General features: G+C 36.4%; 1 protein-coding gene across 2 annotated transcripts in view; it reads left to right on the top strand.

Annotated features, from left to right (window-relative positions):
- The window catches only part of NUDT14 (nudix hydrolase 14), a 59,455-nt gene that overhangs the window by 17,574 nt on the left and 25,172 nt on the right, over positions 1 to 16,709 (top strand). Inside the window, exons 1-2 of one of the 2 annotated variants that reach the window (XM_015631321.3) lie at positions 8,856 to 8,945; positions 10,361 to 10,404. In XM_015631321.3, the coding sequence (XP_015486807.1) occupies positions 10,388 to 10,404 (17 nt within the window). In that variant the 5' untranslated portion in view covers positions 8,856 to 8,945; positions 10,361 to 10,387. Of the gene's footprint in view, positions 1 to 8,855; positions 8,946 to 10,360; positions 10,405 to 16,709 lie in introns of those variants that run through there. The other variant, XM_015631320.3, reaches the window with a different exon arrangement.

The following is a 16,709-nucleotide window of genomic DNA, read 5'->3' as shown; positions in this document are numbered from 1 at the left end:
TCACTTTAAATTTTATCATTTCTGTACAATGACTGAAAAGTCTAAAGACTCTACCTGTTAGCAATTGGTTCCTTTGTACAGAATTGGAATAAACTTAATACTAGGAAATCCCCATCTGTATCTCATCTTAGAACCTTAAATTGTATGCTGACTTGGCAGTAGAATGATGTGACAAAAATCATAAATATGACCTTTGTGCATATTGTGTTTCTTAATGTCCTTATTCTTTGTAGTATAGATTTCAGTGCACTGCTGTGAATTTGCCTTGGAATAAAGCTGTTTGATCTGTACATGCAATTGTTCCTGATAATTATGTATATTAAAAAACAGAAAAATGAGGTGAGAAAGGAGATTTGATTTAATTTAATGTACTTATAGATGCTTAATTCTCGTGTTTTATAAATTTCATTCAAAGGTAAGCGATCTTAATGATAGCTGAATGCCAAGGTAAACTGAAACAACTCCATTGTTGAAAAGTACACACAAAAAAACAAACTGTGACTTGAAAAGTAAACTTCCAGAGGATTATAGGAGAAAGTTTACTTACACATCAGTATCTTAGTTGTAATTGTTCTGGCAGTTGATGTACATAAAATGAATAAAGTGGCTTGGCCCAGTATTGCATTAACAGTTGAATAAATTAATGCATTCTCCATTGTTTATTTTACCTCCCAAAGTGTGAAAAAATTGCACCTTTGAACAGTAAACTCTATTGCTATAACCATCTGTTTGCAGTTTCATTACACACTCCTACCAGAATAACCTTCTCTTTGAAGAGAAAATTGATATGGGTTGTAAAAATTACGGTCTCTGACCTTAGGTTTTATGTCCCTTGAGGTATCCTTGGTGTGGTCTCCACTGGTGGATGTTAAGGTTTCTTCAAGAAGTATCTTTATGTCTTCCAGCTAATTTCAGATAAGAAGCCCGTGCATCAAAGAGTTGGCTGTCACACAGAGCTGAGCACTCCAGTCTCTTGTTCAAGCCTTAAAATGAGCTGAATGAGACCCCAGAAACTTCATCCTGCCCTGTCCAGAACTGCTGTGTCAGCTGGGGCTGGCATGGTGTCCTTTAGTGTAAAGGATGTTTTGTCTTCATGGACTTCACTAGTCCAGTCTTACTTCTGAAACTTTTAATATTGTCAATTAAAGCCAATTAGCAGCACTAGTATTTTGCTTCAAGTAGAATGTTCACTTTTAATTCTGTTAAAATGTCATCAGTTTGTGCATTTTTGCATGTGTACTCCACAAAGGCACTAAACTCTGTCGTTTCCAACTTAAATACTTGAATAGGGAAGTTAAAAACTGAAAAATGCCATTATTTGTAATCATAATGCTTTTAAAATAGACACTCTGGATAGTTTAGTAATGAAATACTACAAGCTTTGTTTAAAAAGCAAACACTCCCCCCCTTCCTCTTGAGCTTAAACAGTGGCTTGTTTAAAAAACCCAGTAAAATTCCATAACACTTCAACTCTTTTGAAGTAGTTTTTCAACATCAGCAAGTAATTCTGCAAATTGCTTTTGAAGATGAGGCTTCATTTACTCCAGCGTGTGCAGTCTGATGGAGTGGATTAGTGGGTGTGGACTGAAATGGTAATTTAGGCTTTTCTGTGTGCATGTGTCTCTCTGTAGAACACTCCCTGTCAGACACATCTCTGTCCTCATGGAGTAGTTGTGAGTGGACCAAGGCTGTTCTGTTTAATAGTCATTGCTAAAGTCTTGCAATCTGTATTGCATTCATGTTGATTAATAATATTTCATTATTAATTTTTCACTTTCATTCTACTAAATATTTTTTTCATCGGTTTTTGTTTTTTTTTTTTCCTAGAGAAAAAAGATTTTTTTTTTAATTAGGTGAGTTCCCAGAACCAGCCCACACAAATATCAGTGGTGGGATAAGGTGCAGGTGGAATAGGGAAAGGAGCAGCCTGGTTTTTGTTTGACTTAACACTGTTTTGGGACTGCACCCAGGTCAGAGGGACTTCAACTTTGCATTTGAATTAGTAGTTATGTAGTAAGAAAGCCCAGCATAACACAGTTCCCTGATACTGATGTGTACATTCACAAGGAAAAAAAAAAGGTCACTCAACTTATGCTAATTGAAATTATTTCACTGATTTTAATATTTTTAAACTGAGTTGCATGGTTTTATGCTAGCTGAAAGTACTTCCTTTCATTTTGAAAGATAATGTAGAACTTTCTATGAAGTCTGTAATTATATAAAAAGAAGACAGCATAGCTGCTTGCTACAAATCAAACCTTTCAAGTAGACAAAAAAATTATGATAAGTCATTATTTCAAACAGATTTCAGATGCAAAGTAGTCTATTCAAGACAGGGTTTTTCTTTTAGATAAAAAAGTTGAATATTAAATGTCCTTGAATTTTTGACTGTTCATTTGCACTGTTTTTTTTTTTTTTCTTGTGGATGAAGATTTTTAGATACAGCATGGCAGTTCTTTAGCTTCTGTAAACAAAAATCCACCCCACTGACTCATTAATCCAATAAAAATATTCATAAGGATTCTTTTAAAGTGTATTGAATAGGTATTGAATGGGTATTTTATTGTCATTTGGAAAACTTGAGGAGTCCAAGCTTGCTTTAGCTGTCTCAGTTTGATTTATGTTCTTCATACAGGTTTCACTGCATTGTGATGACTATCAATGCTTTCTTTATTTTAAAAAAAATCAAACTTTGTATTTTGAGGATGAGGTTTTTTTGTTTGTTTTTTTTTAATTCACATTAATTTTTGCATGTGGCATATGCTGAAAATACTATGAAAAATGTTCAGACCATGCAAGGTAATTTGGTGACTAATTGTCTCTGATAGTGAAATGAAAAGAATAAAGTGCTGGGTTTGTCCTGGAAGTGCAGTTTCTGTGGGCACATCACTGTGGGCACTGAAAATATTTTGTATTGATTCTATAGAACAGAGAGTTCAAGCATTAATAATTTAGCTGACAAGAAATGGTTTACATTAGGTTATCAATGTTCATATGTTGCCACTGAAAACCACTACAGATGTGACATTAGGTTCCATTAGGCCAAAAAAGAAATGTAACAAGGAAGCCTCAACTGATAGCAGCACTTTTTCAGCAGTGAGTGGAGAAAGGAAGGGAAAGGTTCGTTTACAGAGGGATGAGGACATAACTTTTATGGCTTTACTGTAGGGGAAGTCCACTCTGTTTAACCCAGGATCTGGGACTCAAGGAGCAGCAGCTAACACACATCTTTCCTGTTGTAGGACCATATGTTTTATAAACCAAAAAGTTCTGAATTACTGAGTTGCTTTCATTGCAGATTTATCTCTTGGCAGCTTTTACTGGTCATAAAAAGGAGAATATGGCTGAAAAGCATTAAACTGAGACCACTTAAGGAAATAAAGGTAGCAGGAGCAGGCTGCCTTGGTGCAGATTTTTCTTCCTGAGTCAGTTACTTGACTCCCCAGGCACACTTCTCGTGTGGATTGACCTGACAAAAGCCCATCTAATAAAATGACAAGTTCAGTGTTCTCTTGCTATGAAGGTCTGGGCAACAAGTAGACACCTCCACAGGAGAATGCACAGTGAATTTCCAGATAGGGGCATTTCTCTGCACATTGATACTAAACTGTGTGAATACATTTGTGTAAGACTGGATGTGCAATAGAAAAACAAGTTTTACACTTTTTGAAAGAAAAGCATGACCCTCAAACCTTTAAAAAATTTTTTTTGAGAGCAGAAATTAAAGCAAAAAATTGATTATTCCTCTAGAGAGTTTTACTGCTTTGGTCCATGTAAATCATTAAACAGGGACCTCACTCTTGCTTGGCTTAGCTGACTCTGGTTTAAGCTGTTATTTGCCAATTAATTCTCTTATCTGTGTTTCTGTACTTATAGTATAATTATTTTATTACATAAAGAATGCTCATTATCCCTTTGCATTAATGACATTAACTGCTTTTGCGTCTTAGGAGTGTGGAAACAGAGTAAATGGAGCAATGAAGACAGAGTTATTTTTATGTTATAATTGCTTCAACTTCTCTAATTGGATTTTTTCACAAATATGGAACATTTACTTCTTGGGTGACTGCTTTAAACCCAATCCAGATGGTAGAGACTGGGGGATCATGACTGTTGTTTGTCATTTTAACCCTCATCACTAGTGCATGTAGCTTATCTAAATCATAATGTATTTGTCATTTTTCTTAACTGCCTCTGTTTGTTTACATCAACTTTTGTCTGGGCTCTAACTGAATTGTAAGATCATTGAACAGGAACTGTTCCCACTCTATGTGTTTAGTTCCTTTCACAATGGGTCGCCAAACCTCATGTTGTCTCTCCTGTAATGTAAACAGAAAGAAGTTAATCATTGTCATGGACAGATTTATTTTCTTTCTCTTTTAGTGCTATGTGTGATGTTAATTTGCTTATTTTGGACATATTTTGTAAATATGTCTTCTGCATTGTAAGTGATCTGCCTGCATGGCCTGTTACCTTTCTCTTCAAAACTATGTAATACAAGGTCCAAAACCTTTTTACTGAGGTCATTCTGGTGTAACTTTACAGTTCTTAGCCACTTAGACTTTCTCTGCCCAAGCAGAAGATTTCTGTGGATAGATGTGGGAGATGACATAAGGTAGTGCCTTTAATTTGGTCACTTTTTAAATTATTAAATACTTGTATAAGGCAAATAATATGGGAGATTTAAGTAGATTTTGGATAAAGATCATTTCTCTTTCACTTGTGTGTTGTCTGTCCAGAGCTCATTTCAAGGAGGCATTAAATAAGTGACAATCCAATGTTAATTTTGTTTTGTTGAATAAAACTCTCAAGAGAGTAACTACAGGAAATCTGTTACTGTAAACCTGTGTGTGAAGGATTTATTTTATACACCCTCGTGTGATGTTATGAAAAAATTATGACACGAAGTTAAAGGAAGCATTTAGAGTGGTTTTGTGAGTGTTCTTCCACTTGTTACACCAACATGTTTTCAGTTTACTCTTCAGAATAAAACTTTTAATAAAATCTAAGAAGAATAAGCCTTTAATTGCATATGTTTAAAACATACATGTAATGTAGTTTGTCTGTAGCTGTTTAAGAAGCTGTCAGTTAATTCTTTTATACATAAGAGTAAGGCAAACCTCTCTGTGCAGCTGCAGGACTTGAGAGCTGGTTCATTGAGATGAGGCAGATCAGTGCCCAGAAACCTCAGCCTTTTTCCCAGGTATCCAGATATGACATAGCACTTCTAGATTATAAGAAATAGTGAATATTTTTTTTTTTCACATTCACCATCTCTGTGTGATTCATGGTTTTACAGACTTTTGCTGTGTCAGCCCTTAGTGTGGCAGTGTACCAAGGTTACCATAAGCTGCATGGCATGGACTACAGCATCCCTATCCTTTCTCTTCCTCACCTTGAAACTCAGTAGCATCTTATAACTGGAGTACCACAGCTCTAATTCAATTAAATTATTTATAAAAAGGATGTCATTCTTTGGGGAGATTATTGGAATGATCCTTGAGGAAAGGCCTCTCTCTAAAATTGTGTTTAAGAATTATTTCTTCTAGCTTTAAAAAGCTGCATCTGCAGAGAAGTTGTGAGTTTCAGGAGGGCTGTACACAGAGCCAGACTGAGTGGCTTGGTTTGTTTGGGTTGGGTTTTTTTTTTTTAAAGGATGGTATCAATCTATTAGTGATGATTGGTACCTGTGCAGACACATTTCCTCATGTAAGATCTGGTTCAGGAGATTCTCAGATGGCAGACTGAGAAGAGTGGCATTGGCACTGCCCTCAGGGAAAAGGAGGTGGAAAGCATTGAAGCTGCCCCAAGTGAAGAGTGAAAACTCCCAGTGACCTGTGTCAGAGCATGTCCAGGGTCTGTCAGATATGGAGCATACCCAGTATGGCCCTACAGTCAGTGCCAGTGAATGTTTCTTTCTACATCATTAGCACAGAAAGTCCTTTTTCTCTTCTTTATCAGCCTGCCTGGGATAAGTCTTAGGTAAGTTCCTCTAGCAAGCAAGAGTTGTCCTTTAGGCATTCTGGCAGTGATTTGACCTTGTTGTTCAGATGTTTTATTGCCTCAGGTGGTAGAGGAAAGCAAAGGACAGCAATATTCCTGGCACAGTGATTCTTAAGGCATTTTAGCCAGAGGGCATGTGTCAAGAAGAATGATATTTTGATAGGCTGCAGACAGGTCCAATTTATCCTTTACAGACAATGTGAAGAGACTCCTGCCTGTAATTATGGCACTGAGCTGGTGCAGGAAGAGTCTTTGGAAAATTATCTCAAGGATGGTAGCAGGGTAGAGAATGTGAAGATCAAGTATGGATATAAACAGATCTGTGCACGTAGGAGTCACATCTACTGAACTTAGAGCCACTGTCAACACCTGTCTAGCAGAGAGCACTTGGCAGTGCCTGGTTGTCCTGGAATCACTTGAACCAAAAGGCATTGAGTCTCCTTGTGCAGACTGTCAAGCTGAGAGTGAGCTGATGTTAATTCTGATTAAGTTATCAATGCCATTACCAAGTCACTCTTACAGACAGTATGATCTTTTGGCACACTTTCAGGTAGTACAGAAATGGCTATTTGTGCTTACTTTTTAGAGTTGAATTAGGACTGTGATTGATTTGGGTGCCTTTTTGTCTTTTGCCACCCTTCAGTGCCTTTTGCCAGACTTGGAAGAGTGTTCTGGGGAAGCATTGCTGTGTGCTTTCTCTGTTCTTAAATTTTAGAGACAGGTTGCCAGGCAAGATGGACATCTCGTCTGACCTGGAATGGCTTTCTTATGCAACTAGTACTTATGTAAGTGATCCATCTTCTGTGTAATGTGAAACGAAATTGTCTCACATGCTGCCTCTCCTGGAATACAGCTTCATTAATTTACACATACTATATGCACTAGTTGAGTGTTGCAACATCACAGAACTTGATCACTGAGCACAGAACTAGAGTGTGATTACTTTGTGATTAAAGATTTACCAAATCGATTATGTGTTACACAAGATTCCTGCAGTATCAGAACTGCTATTCTGAACTGATTAAAACTAGTGTAAAATAGTTCTGACATATTTGTCTTTATAAACATCACAGGACACATTTCCTGTTTGATGAATAATTTTTTTAATTTTTCTCAAATGTCATAAAATAATCCCTTCTCCTTCCTGTCATCAATGTTTAGATCTCCTAGCAATGTTATACTCAGTTCTCACTGCATTGAGAGATACTGTGATTGTTCTTTACTAGGCATTGGAGAATGGACTACTGCTAATAATGCAATTATTACACATGCTTATTAAAATGAAAAATGTTAGGGGTTTGGAGAGCCTTTGTGTTTCACAAAGATACTTCTCTTTTTCAGGAATGATGTTGACCACTGATACCTTTAATATTGCAGCTATCTGTAACTGTGGTGATAGCAGAGCTTTGCCAAAGACCAGGATATACAGAATGGAACAGTTTAACAAGTAATCATAGCCACTTGGCTTTTAAAAGCATGAATCTTGATCAGTTCAGCAAGTAATACTTTTGTCTCAAAGATAAGATAGAGATACTACATGCAGCTTGATATAGTTGGTTAGAAGCTGTCTGGAATTAATGTTCTGTAAAGTATGTAAAGCAGCATAAGAACCATTGGTAACTGTTTACATGCTATTAATAATTAGCAACCTTCCTACCAGTCTGTTAGGAAAGAGCCATGCATTGGGTACAATAGAAACTCAGCTCCATTCGGTTGGGTTCAAATTACATTTGACTTCAACAATAGAGTATGAATGAGGCTCATTTGAGTTTCTGCCACTGTAAACAAAAAGATGTTGGAATGTTTCATTTGTTTATTGATTTATTTATTTGGACAGGTGCAACTTGATCATATGAAATAACTTTTTAATTCAAATATAGGCAGAAAATATCTTAGTAAGCATTGTCCAGTCAGAGTATATGATACTAACCAATGTCTTGACTCAAATTAATCTAGCCTGTGGCTGGTTTTGAGTTTGAGTCTTAGACTAATCAAATCATGTCTAGAAAAAGTGCTTCATCTGGGCTTAGAAAATAAAAAATACAGATTTTATTTTCTTATTAATTTCTTTTTAGGTACTAAGTTGCTTCTTTTACTTTCTGCTAAAAATTATATGCACGTCTGTGAGGTAGGCTCTGTTAATGGTAATAGAGCTCATCCTTGCAAAGAGGTCATTCAGTTCTGATGGATCCCATCTGTATGAGGATGATTCTCTAGGGTGTAATTTTCCTCAGCTATTTGAAACCCTCTCATAAGTGCTCCAAAGCAATCAGGTTCTATAATTTGCTAAATGATGGCAAGAGGAAGGAGCCAGGAAGATTTTTGGTGGGATCATATGTTAGAATGAAGTATCACAGGACTAGCAGCCTAAATTAATGCAAGAGGAAACTTGATTCAGGCTTTTTTTGACATCTCCAGTAGCTGGACACCCGCACTTCTCCAAAGTGAACACTGCAAAGGGAGAATGGATGATGGTAGCACCAACTTACGATTTGAGGGCAGGGCAAGGTTGAGACTAGAGAAACAGTGTGAAGTTACATGCAGAAGACATTACCCTTGGTACAAAGTTCTCCAGTTCATTCGTGTTACATGGAAAATTGCTCAGCAGTCTGCTAACAAATTGTCCTGGAGCAGGTAGAAATAAACCTACAGAAAGATTGAGCTGACCTTACACATTTAATACCTTAAATTATCTTACCATACAACACAGCCCATGTTGCAGCTGTGTGTTATATCACAGTCCTATCAAAGTTGTTCCTCTATCTCTCACCAGGTGGAATGACTTGGATATACATTCAGATTTGGAAGCAATGGCTTTAATATTTCAGTTCACGCTGAGAATTTGCTGTCTTTACTTCCCTTTCAACATTATATTGCATCTGAACAATGACAGGGCTCCTCCTGTAATGCACACGTCCGATTCCTGTCAGTGCTAACAGAAGGTATGTGCAGACACCAATGGAAGCGCGGATTAGAGTTTCTCTTGAGGTGAACAACTGTTTATAATTAGAGTTGTGGGAATGAAGGAAAACCCAGCTAGCAAGCAAACAGTCCCTCTTCCAAAAAGCTTGGTAAACTCATAAAGCTCAGGGGCTTAATCTCTGAACCAGAGTGCTTGTTATCTAATCCCCACCAGCTGTTGTGTACTTGGTAGCCATGACATCTGTAATAGAGCTGAAGGGCCTGTCTATATTGGTTGGCACCTTTACCCACCAACTGAATTTGATTCTTCTCTCGTTGCTCACATTTACCTGCTTTAAATCATTAACCAGTTACTCAGGGTTTGATCATCCATTTAACCATACTTTATAATAGAAGTCAAGTGCTGCTTTTCACATTAAGTGTATTTTAGGTAGGTAGGTTTTCAGCAGGTCTCGTTTTTGTGTCGGTAATAAGAAAAAGGTATCAACCATGGGAATTTCCTCTGGTATCATACTGATTCCAAACACAGACTTAAAACTGACCTGGGAGTACAATCTCTGGAGTTGTATTTGACCTGAAAAACACCATCACACTTTCAGTAAACAGAGTAAAGAGTTACATGCATCTCCATTAACCAATGTGTATGAATTGCTATAGGTAACTATAGAAGGTATAATATAAATATAGGCAAGGTATATGGACTCATTATAACTGTGAAAGAACACTTGTTTTCAGAGGTTACTGTCAGCTGTGCTGTAGTGGATATTGTTCTTTTTAAGCTGACAGAGGACAGGAATTGGCCCATCTTGAGAAAATCAGGCATTTTCTGTCTCCCAGTTCTTGAGTGATTGCTGTGTTTTCAAGCCTGCTGTGAGACAGTGCCCGCAGCACCACCAGTAGTGCAGAGGAAGAGCTGCTGTGTGGGGTGGAGTGTGACCCCTGCATGTTAGGTGTGGATAAAACTCCTGTTTTGGTCCTCATAAGGGGTTAGGTGGAAGATGTCTTGCTCCTGGATCCCACATGGGTTTAGTTAGGAGGTAAGTGCTGAGCTGTTCTCAAGGTAAGAACATTTCTGGACATGGAAGAACATACCTGTGGGTTATTTTATTGGTTAAAACATAGTTGTTTATAGCTTCCTGGTACCGTGAATGGTTAGACTGGGCAGCTGAAGTTGATGCTGTGGCCTAAACTGGGCCTGAAGACTGCAATAAACATATGCTAGCTGTCATCATAGTATTGTGGGTCTCAGATTTTGAGCTGTCCTAAGACAGTTTTCAGTGTCTGTAATACTAACTGTCAATATTCAGAATACTGGCCTCATAAATAAAACCAACTAAGTTTTCAAAGAAAGGCATCTTAAGTTTTGTTAAATTTCATTGCAGTAACTTTTCAGTTGGAGTTAATTTGACTGATTTTATTTTATTTTTCCCCCCAGAATGGCACAAAAAAGTTCTGGGATTTTATGAGGACACATGACAGGTAACAATAACATCATGTTATTTCCCATTGTCTTCATGTTATATTTCATATGTATTCTCTTTTATTGGTCAAGTGTTGCTGATGTTCTCTTTCCTCCAATTTCCTATTCAATTCTCACTTCTTGTGTAATATTTGCAGGTGGTTCTCTACTGTTTCAAGTAGAATTGGTAGAAAGTTAAAAATCTCCTTGTGGTTTATTATGTTTTCATATGTTTTGTCTGTGCTTGACTTTTCCAATATTAGACTTTTACTCCATAATTTATTGTACATTTTAATGGCTACATAGAAGATGGAACTGAAAGTTTGGATTGTATGAAATCCTCTTTTTTAAGTGGGAATTTTATTTCCTGAAGGAAGGAGTTTCTTCTGTCTTTCCAAACTTATTTCTCTGATCGAGGAAGAAAAGCAATTAACTCTTGACTTCAAAGATCAGTTCCTACAAGATTATACCAAATAAGGTGTATGTAAAACAGACCAATTCTCAGTGTTATTAAAAACGAATAAATTTATATGTCTTAAAAAAAGTATTAATATTTAATCTGTTCACTGAAAAATCAATTGCTAGAAGATAAAAATAAAAAGCAAGGTATCAACTTTTTCCAAGAAAAAGCTTTTCTAAATCTATTAAATGTAAAAAATATAGCAAGACACTAATTTTAGTGTCATAATTGTGACATAACCAGAACCACATCAAGAGATGTGTTTTTCATGTGCATTAAATAACTAAAATCAGTTGAATTTTGGAAATTCTTCTCTGTTGGAAGCATCTAAGTCAGTCCTTACATGAGTCTTTTTATGACATGAGTTTTTACATGTGTGTGGGTGCCTGGGAGGGATATAAAATTCTAGCAACACTTTTTATCTATATAAAGATTATGAAGGTAAAATTTTCAGGAAGACTGGGAAAGTATTAGCTAGATTAAAAATGCCTGTACTGCTTGAGAATGAAGACAGAAAAGGGAGTGATATTTCAATACTGAACTTCACACTTGCTTTTGGAATTTGCCTGGAAGACAGTTCTGTCTTTGCACTTTGTCTGTCCATATGGGCATGTGCCTGAATTTATGATGGCAGATACAAAGGCTGAAATGATAATTGATTGCTGGAAATTTAATATATGCCCATTCAAGCAAGTGAATCCAGCCTCAAGTCACAGTGCTGAGAACATGACTTCCAGATGAATTTGTATGACTATTTTATTTTTGTTTAAACTTTAGTTTATCACTGTGTGATAATGTGTGAATATATGCAACTAACTGAGTGGGGTAAGTATTAAAGGATCAGTTTTCCATGAACTTCTTGGGAACAGTATTTCTGAAGGACTTTTGTGGACATTTTTAAAATAGTTGAGAACATAACTTTATAAAAAGGCAACAGCCACATGTCATGCCAGTCATCTCTGGTCACATAACATTTGTTAGCTTCAGATGTACAACAGCTGCCACCCGAACTTATTAGTGACTACTGTTGAACTGCAGAGTGTCTAACACTCTTTTACAAGGAAATTCATTGCAGCTTCTGACACCAAAGGTAGTAATGTGAACTTTCTGCATAGGAAATCCATGGGTTTACATAATTTTTTTTTTTTTTTTGTGAATAGGAAGGCAGTTATTATCCAATACATTAGTCAGATTCAAAATCCCTCATAATACTTTAAAGCCCTACATTTTGCTGTATTTTAATAGCTGTAATGCTTTTTATATGGAAAAGTTATGTTAACTAGTTCCTGAAGATTATAGAGAACTTTATTCTGAGAGAGCTCTTACAGGTTCATTACGGTTAATGAAGGATAAATATTGAAAAGGGAGGTTTCTGGGACACATGTTCTGTTAGTCAGAATTTCCTAGTGTGTATGTCTGCTTGAAAAAGATTGTAGATGTTTTCCAGCATTAAGATCCCTTTTCCTAATATTTTTTCATAAATATTCATAGCTTACTACTTATAGAAGTTCTGTAGGACTAATATAATACTCCAAGTGCCTGTAATAGGGCTGTTTACCTGAACTGAGCATGTTGGAATGCCGGATGTGTAAAGAACACATGTATATATTATATATTTACAAAGAATTGATATGTATTATGAATTTAGTGATGATGAATTGAAAAAACAACTGTGTAATCATATAAAAGCAGACCTTATGCCTAACCCATGTCTTTATTTGTCATCCTCTATCAGCAGCACAAGTAAACATGCTTAAGACTGACTTCCTTGCTGCATGGTAGTGAACCAAGAGATTGTATGCTGGGTTCCTTTGGGACCCCAGTGCTCTGTCTCACTTAAAATTAGGTCAATATAAGCCAATATTTAATAAATTTGTATCAGAAGATGCAGGAAAATATTTACCAGGAGAGATTAAGTTATTGTGGTATAAATGTGTCCTTTCCAACTGTTCAGATGAACAGCTGATTAAATTATAGAAAGACGAAAACGCAAGAACTGCAGTAGTCACTTCATTTCTCTTAGATGTGAGTCATCTTTTAAAACCTCACTATATGTTGCAGTAGGACCAGATCATTTAACCATATGCACTCTGGTGGTGTGACTCTAGCACAAGTTAAAATAGCAGAATTGATATGAGTTTTCCTTTTTTTCCTTTTATTTCTTTTCTTTCTTTAGTTATTGCAGATCTGGGAATGAGTCTACAGTATGTGGTTCATGAGCTTTCCTAAGACCAAGATCATTCAGAACTAAACATCAGTCCTGAAAGCACTGCTGTAATTTACATTGAACAAATAATTGTGTATTCCAGATCACTCCCTGCCACTTAAAGACAGAAATAGTTACATACAATTTATTGCCCATTACACAATGAACTATGTTAAGGCAAACCTTCAGAACCTCTGCTGTCAAAAATCACCTGTATGTCAGCACAGACAAAAGAAGCAGCATTTCTTATCATATTTAGGTTTAAATTCTAACAGAAGGAAGATCCATGACACACAGACACACCCATGGACAATAATTTTGTCCTGGAATGCTTTGCCCAGAGAAACTGAGGAATCTCCATTCTTAGAGAAATCCAAACCTTGACTGGACAAGGCTCTGTGAAATCAGGCCTAACTTAGAGTGACTTTTAACAGGAGATTGGATCAGATGATTTCTAAAAGCCACTTACATCCTGAAGGTTTCTATGACTTTGCAAGCATGTTAAATGGGTAATGAGTATTACAGTTCCCATCTGAAAACTGTCAAAAATTTGCAAACTTGTGAAGAAATCTGTCAATTTCTAAGCCATTTTTCTTTTGGAAAATAATGAGCTGACTATTGTTCTTGTCCTGTGGAGTTAGATTTAAGTTAATCTTGCTTTGAAACAAGCAGATGAACATTATCAGAGCTCCTTGGAAGGTTTAATTATGTCATTAGAAACAGCAGTGAAGTTTACTAAAAATGAATGAAGTAAAAATCCTTGATTACCTCTTCACTGTAATTATTGAACAAGTTTTTTGAAGTGTTGCTTGTAAAAGTTACATAATTTTGGCCTGTTGCATTAGGCACTCTGCAAAAGATGCTTTCTGCAGTTATGCACTGCTTACTTTTCTAATTAAGTGTAATTTTCCCTTTAATACTCAAGATGATGTGTTTGGTCATTATTAAACATATCCTGATGAAAATCAAGCAGAGTGCAAGCAATGAAAATTGAGATGCAAGGTGTATTTCAAGATTTTTTTTAGACTTGGGTCTGTCTGAACTGGTTAGCAATTTGTGGGGGTGTGATTTGAGGGCTGAAGAGCTGTTAATTTTTTTAAGGACCCAGCTTTTAAAAATAAAAATCTTTATCAGGAGAGCATTTTCCTTCTGCAAATTTGTGGTGATTTTCTGTTAGAAATGGAAACATTCTAAATGTAACAGAGTAATCATCAATACCTGTAACAAAAAATTATTCTCTAAAACCAGACTCAGGTTACAGTTATATTCTCCCTCATCCTAATTTTGCTATATTTAGTACAGAGCCTGAAATGTAATACTTAAGTTCTACATTCATCTACTTTATAAAGCAATAGACCACGTTCGTTTCAGGTTTCAGCAGCTCCCCTTAAACAGATTCAAGGCTTTTAAAAGGCATAATTTGGGAACAGATGAAGGTCAGTGTACAGTCATGTGCTCCCTTCTGTGCTTTGAGTAATAACTCTTGAGAACAGGGACACAACTGTACCTTTTCCTAGTTGACAAAACAAAATTATGTCTACCTCTCTATTTGAAAGTATGAAAAATTCACTGTAAAGTTCATTGCATTTAAAAGAGAACAAATTTGAGGAGACTGAATTGTGTGCAAAATAGTTATGTGAGTTCCTCTCAGCTTTGAAAATACCATGTGAAGAATAAAAGGCATTTGGACTAAAAGACTTGAAACTCTACCTGTGCACTGTACCCCTTCAAAAACATGTCATAGTGACTCAGCAGCAGTTCCTGACTTAAAAAATTCTTAATTAATAAAACTGCAAGTTTATTCTTATATTCCTGCTTTATAAGATTTGCCTTTTTTTTTTTTTTTTTTTCAGATAAAGAGATTAATCTGTCTCACATTTAAAACAAAACAATTCCTAATCTAATTTGCTTCCTCAGAGGAAACAACTTTACACTTTTATCTGTTACAGAGACAACTGCAAAGTGTAGTTTTCCATCAGGAGTGAGTTTCCAGGGTGAAGGAAACCAAAGCAATCCCCACTTGGGCTTGTTCTTTGCTGCAGGTCCCAGACCTGGGGGGAAGCAGGGTTCTCGAGGCAGGTTAAAAATGAGCAAACTCAGAAGGAGGAAGATGCCCAGGCTGTGCTGTGCAGTTACCTGGCCGAGTGGCTGCCCAGGGCAGTGAGGAATGTGGCCCAGCAGCTGCACCAGGAGGCGGCTGCATCCCGGCTCTGGCCACGGGAGCCAGCCAGGGATGGGTCACCAGAGCCGGCCAGTGGCCTGCAGGAGCCACGGTTGCTATTCTGGCTCGCTGGCTGGAGCAGGCAGCTATGGAGACAGGGTGGAAGTCATGTGCCCTGACCACATTATAGGAGTGGATTAAATTCCTTCTCCTATTTCATATGCCAGATCATTTGGGCTTTATGGAAACTTAATCCTGTATGTATTTTTCTGGTTTATGTCTTAGTGTATTATAAGACACCATGAAATTTAACTCAGATGCTTTCTTCGTGCAAGAATTATCACAGTAGCTTTAAAATACAGCTTTTTAACATCCTTACAGGTAAAAAAAAAAAAAGTTTGTCTTGGGTGGTATATGCTTTTTACTTTAAATTATGTGCTGTTGTTCTGTAAACCTTGTTTGTCTTTGTAATGTCTCCTCCAGGGTGTCAATGATGTGGAATTTTCTTGATTATCTTCAAAGATAGTGTGGAAGATAATGCACTGTTTAAAATCAACTGGAGGTAGTTCAACAAACAAAAGTGATGAAAAGTTTAGGGAAATAATAGCTGAGAGAAGGGAATGAAGGCTGGGCATGTTCATGCAAAGGATAGAACAACTGAGGAGAGAAATCACCACTTATCACAAAATGTAAAGGAACATTACAGAACAGGCCAGAATCATTTAATTATTAAAAAAATAGTGATCAATGACAGAATGAGAAATGAAGTATGGTGGGGAAAATATTTTTTAAAATTAAAAACTAAGAAACTGTTTTTACCAATAAGCAATAAGATAATCCGGGAAGGCATGTTTTATAATCACTGTCATTGAAAACACTCAGGTCTAGGCTTGATATCTGTCTATCAAGGATGTTATTAAGATAATGATAATTTTCCTGGTATTAGAAGGAAAAAATGCAGTAGCCTATTAGTTTCCTTCAACCCAAGTAATTACACTATTTGTTTGCATGTGATATTTGCAAATAAAATGCACTTAATGCTGTGTTTTTTGTTGTTCATTTTTGGGGTTTTCTACAGTGAAGACTTGACAGATTCTCTGCTTTTGTGCCAGGAATTCTGCAGGCATATTTACTGTCCTTTAAAATGAGTTACTATGTTGTTATCTTGGGATCCAGTCTAAATAAAAGCATAGGAATGAGAGAAACATGAAATGAGATGCTCTGAAGTTACCAGAGAGAAACATGAAATGATAAATTTTCAGATTCTCATTTCATCTTATTAGGCTTGTGATATGAAAGCACCCCAGAGCTGTATAACTGAAACAGAGTAAAATGGCAAGAAAATCTTTATTGAAGGCATTGCTTCAATGGGAAGTTTAATATTTGCCTAATTTTAAGAATCAAATCCATGAAAATTCTTATAACTAAGCAGGTACACAAGAATTTTGGCTGGTTGGTCATAAATTTCTGAATACAGGCTTCTGGTATCCAGATTAGA

Source organism: Parus major, chromosome 5 (assembly GCF_001522545.3).
Source record: "Parus major isolate Abel chromosome 5, Parus_major1.1, whole genome shotgun sequence".
NCBI classification, from domain to species: domain Eukaryota; kingdom Metazoa; phylum Chordata; class Aves; order Passeriformes; family Paridae; genus Parus; species Parus major.
This window is presented reverse-complemented; position numbering and strand designations above follow the sequence as displayed.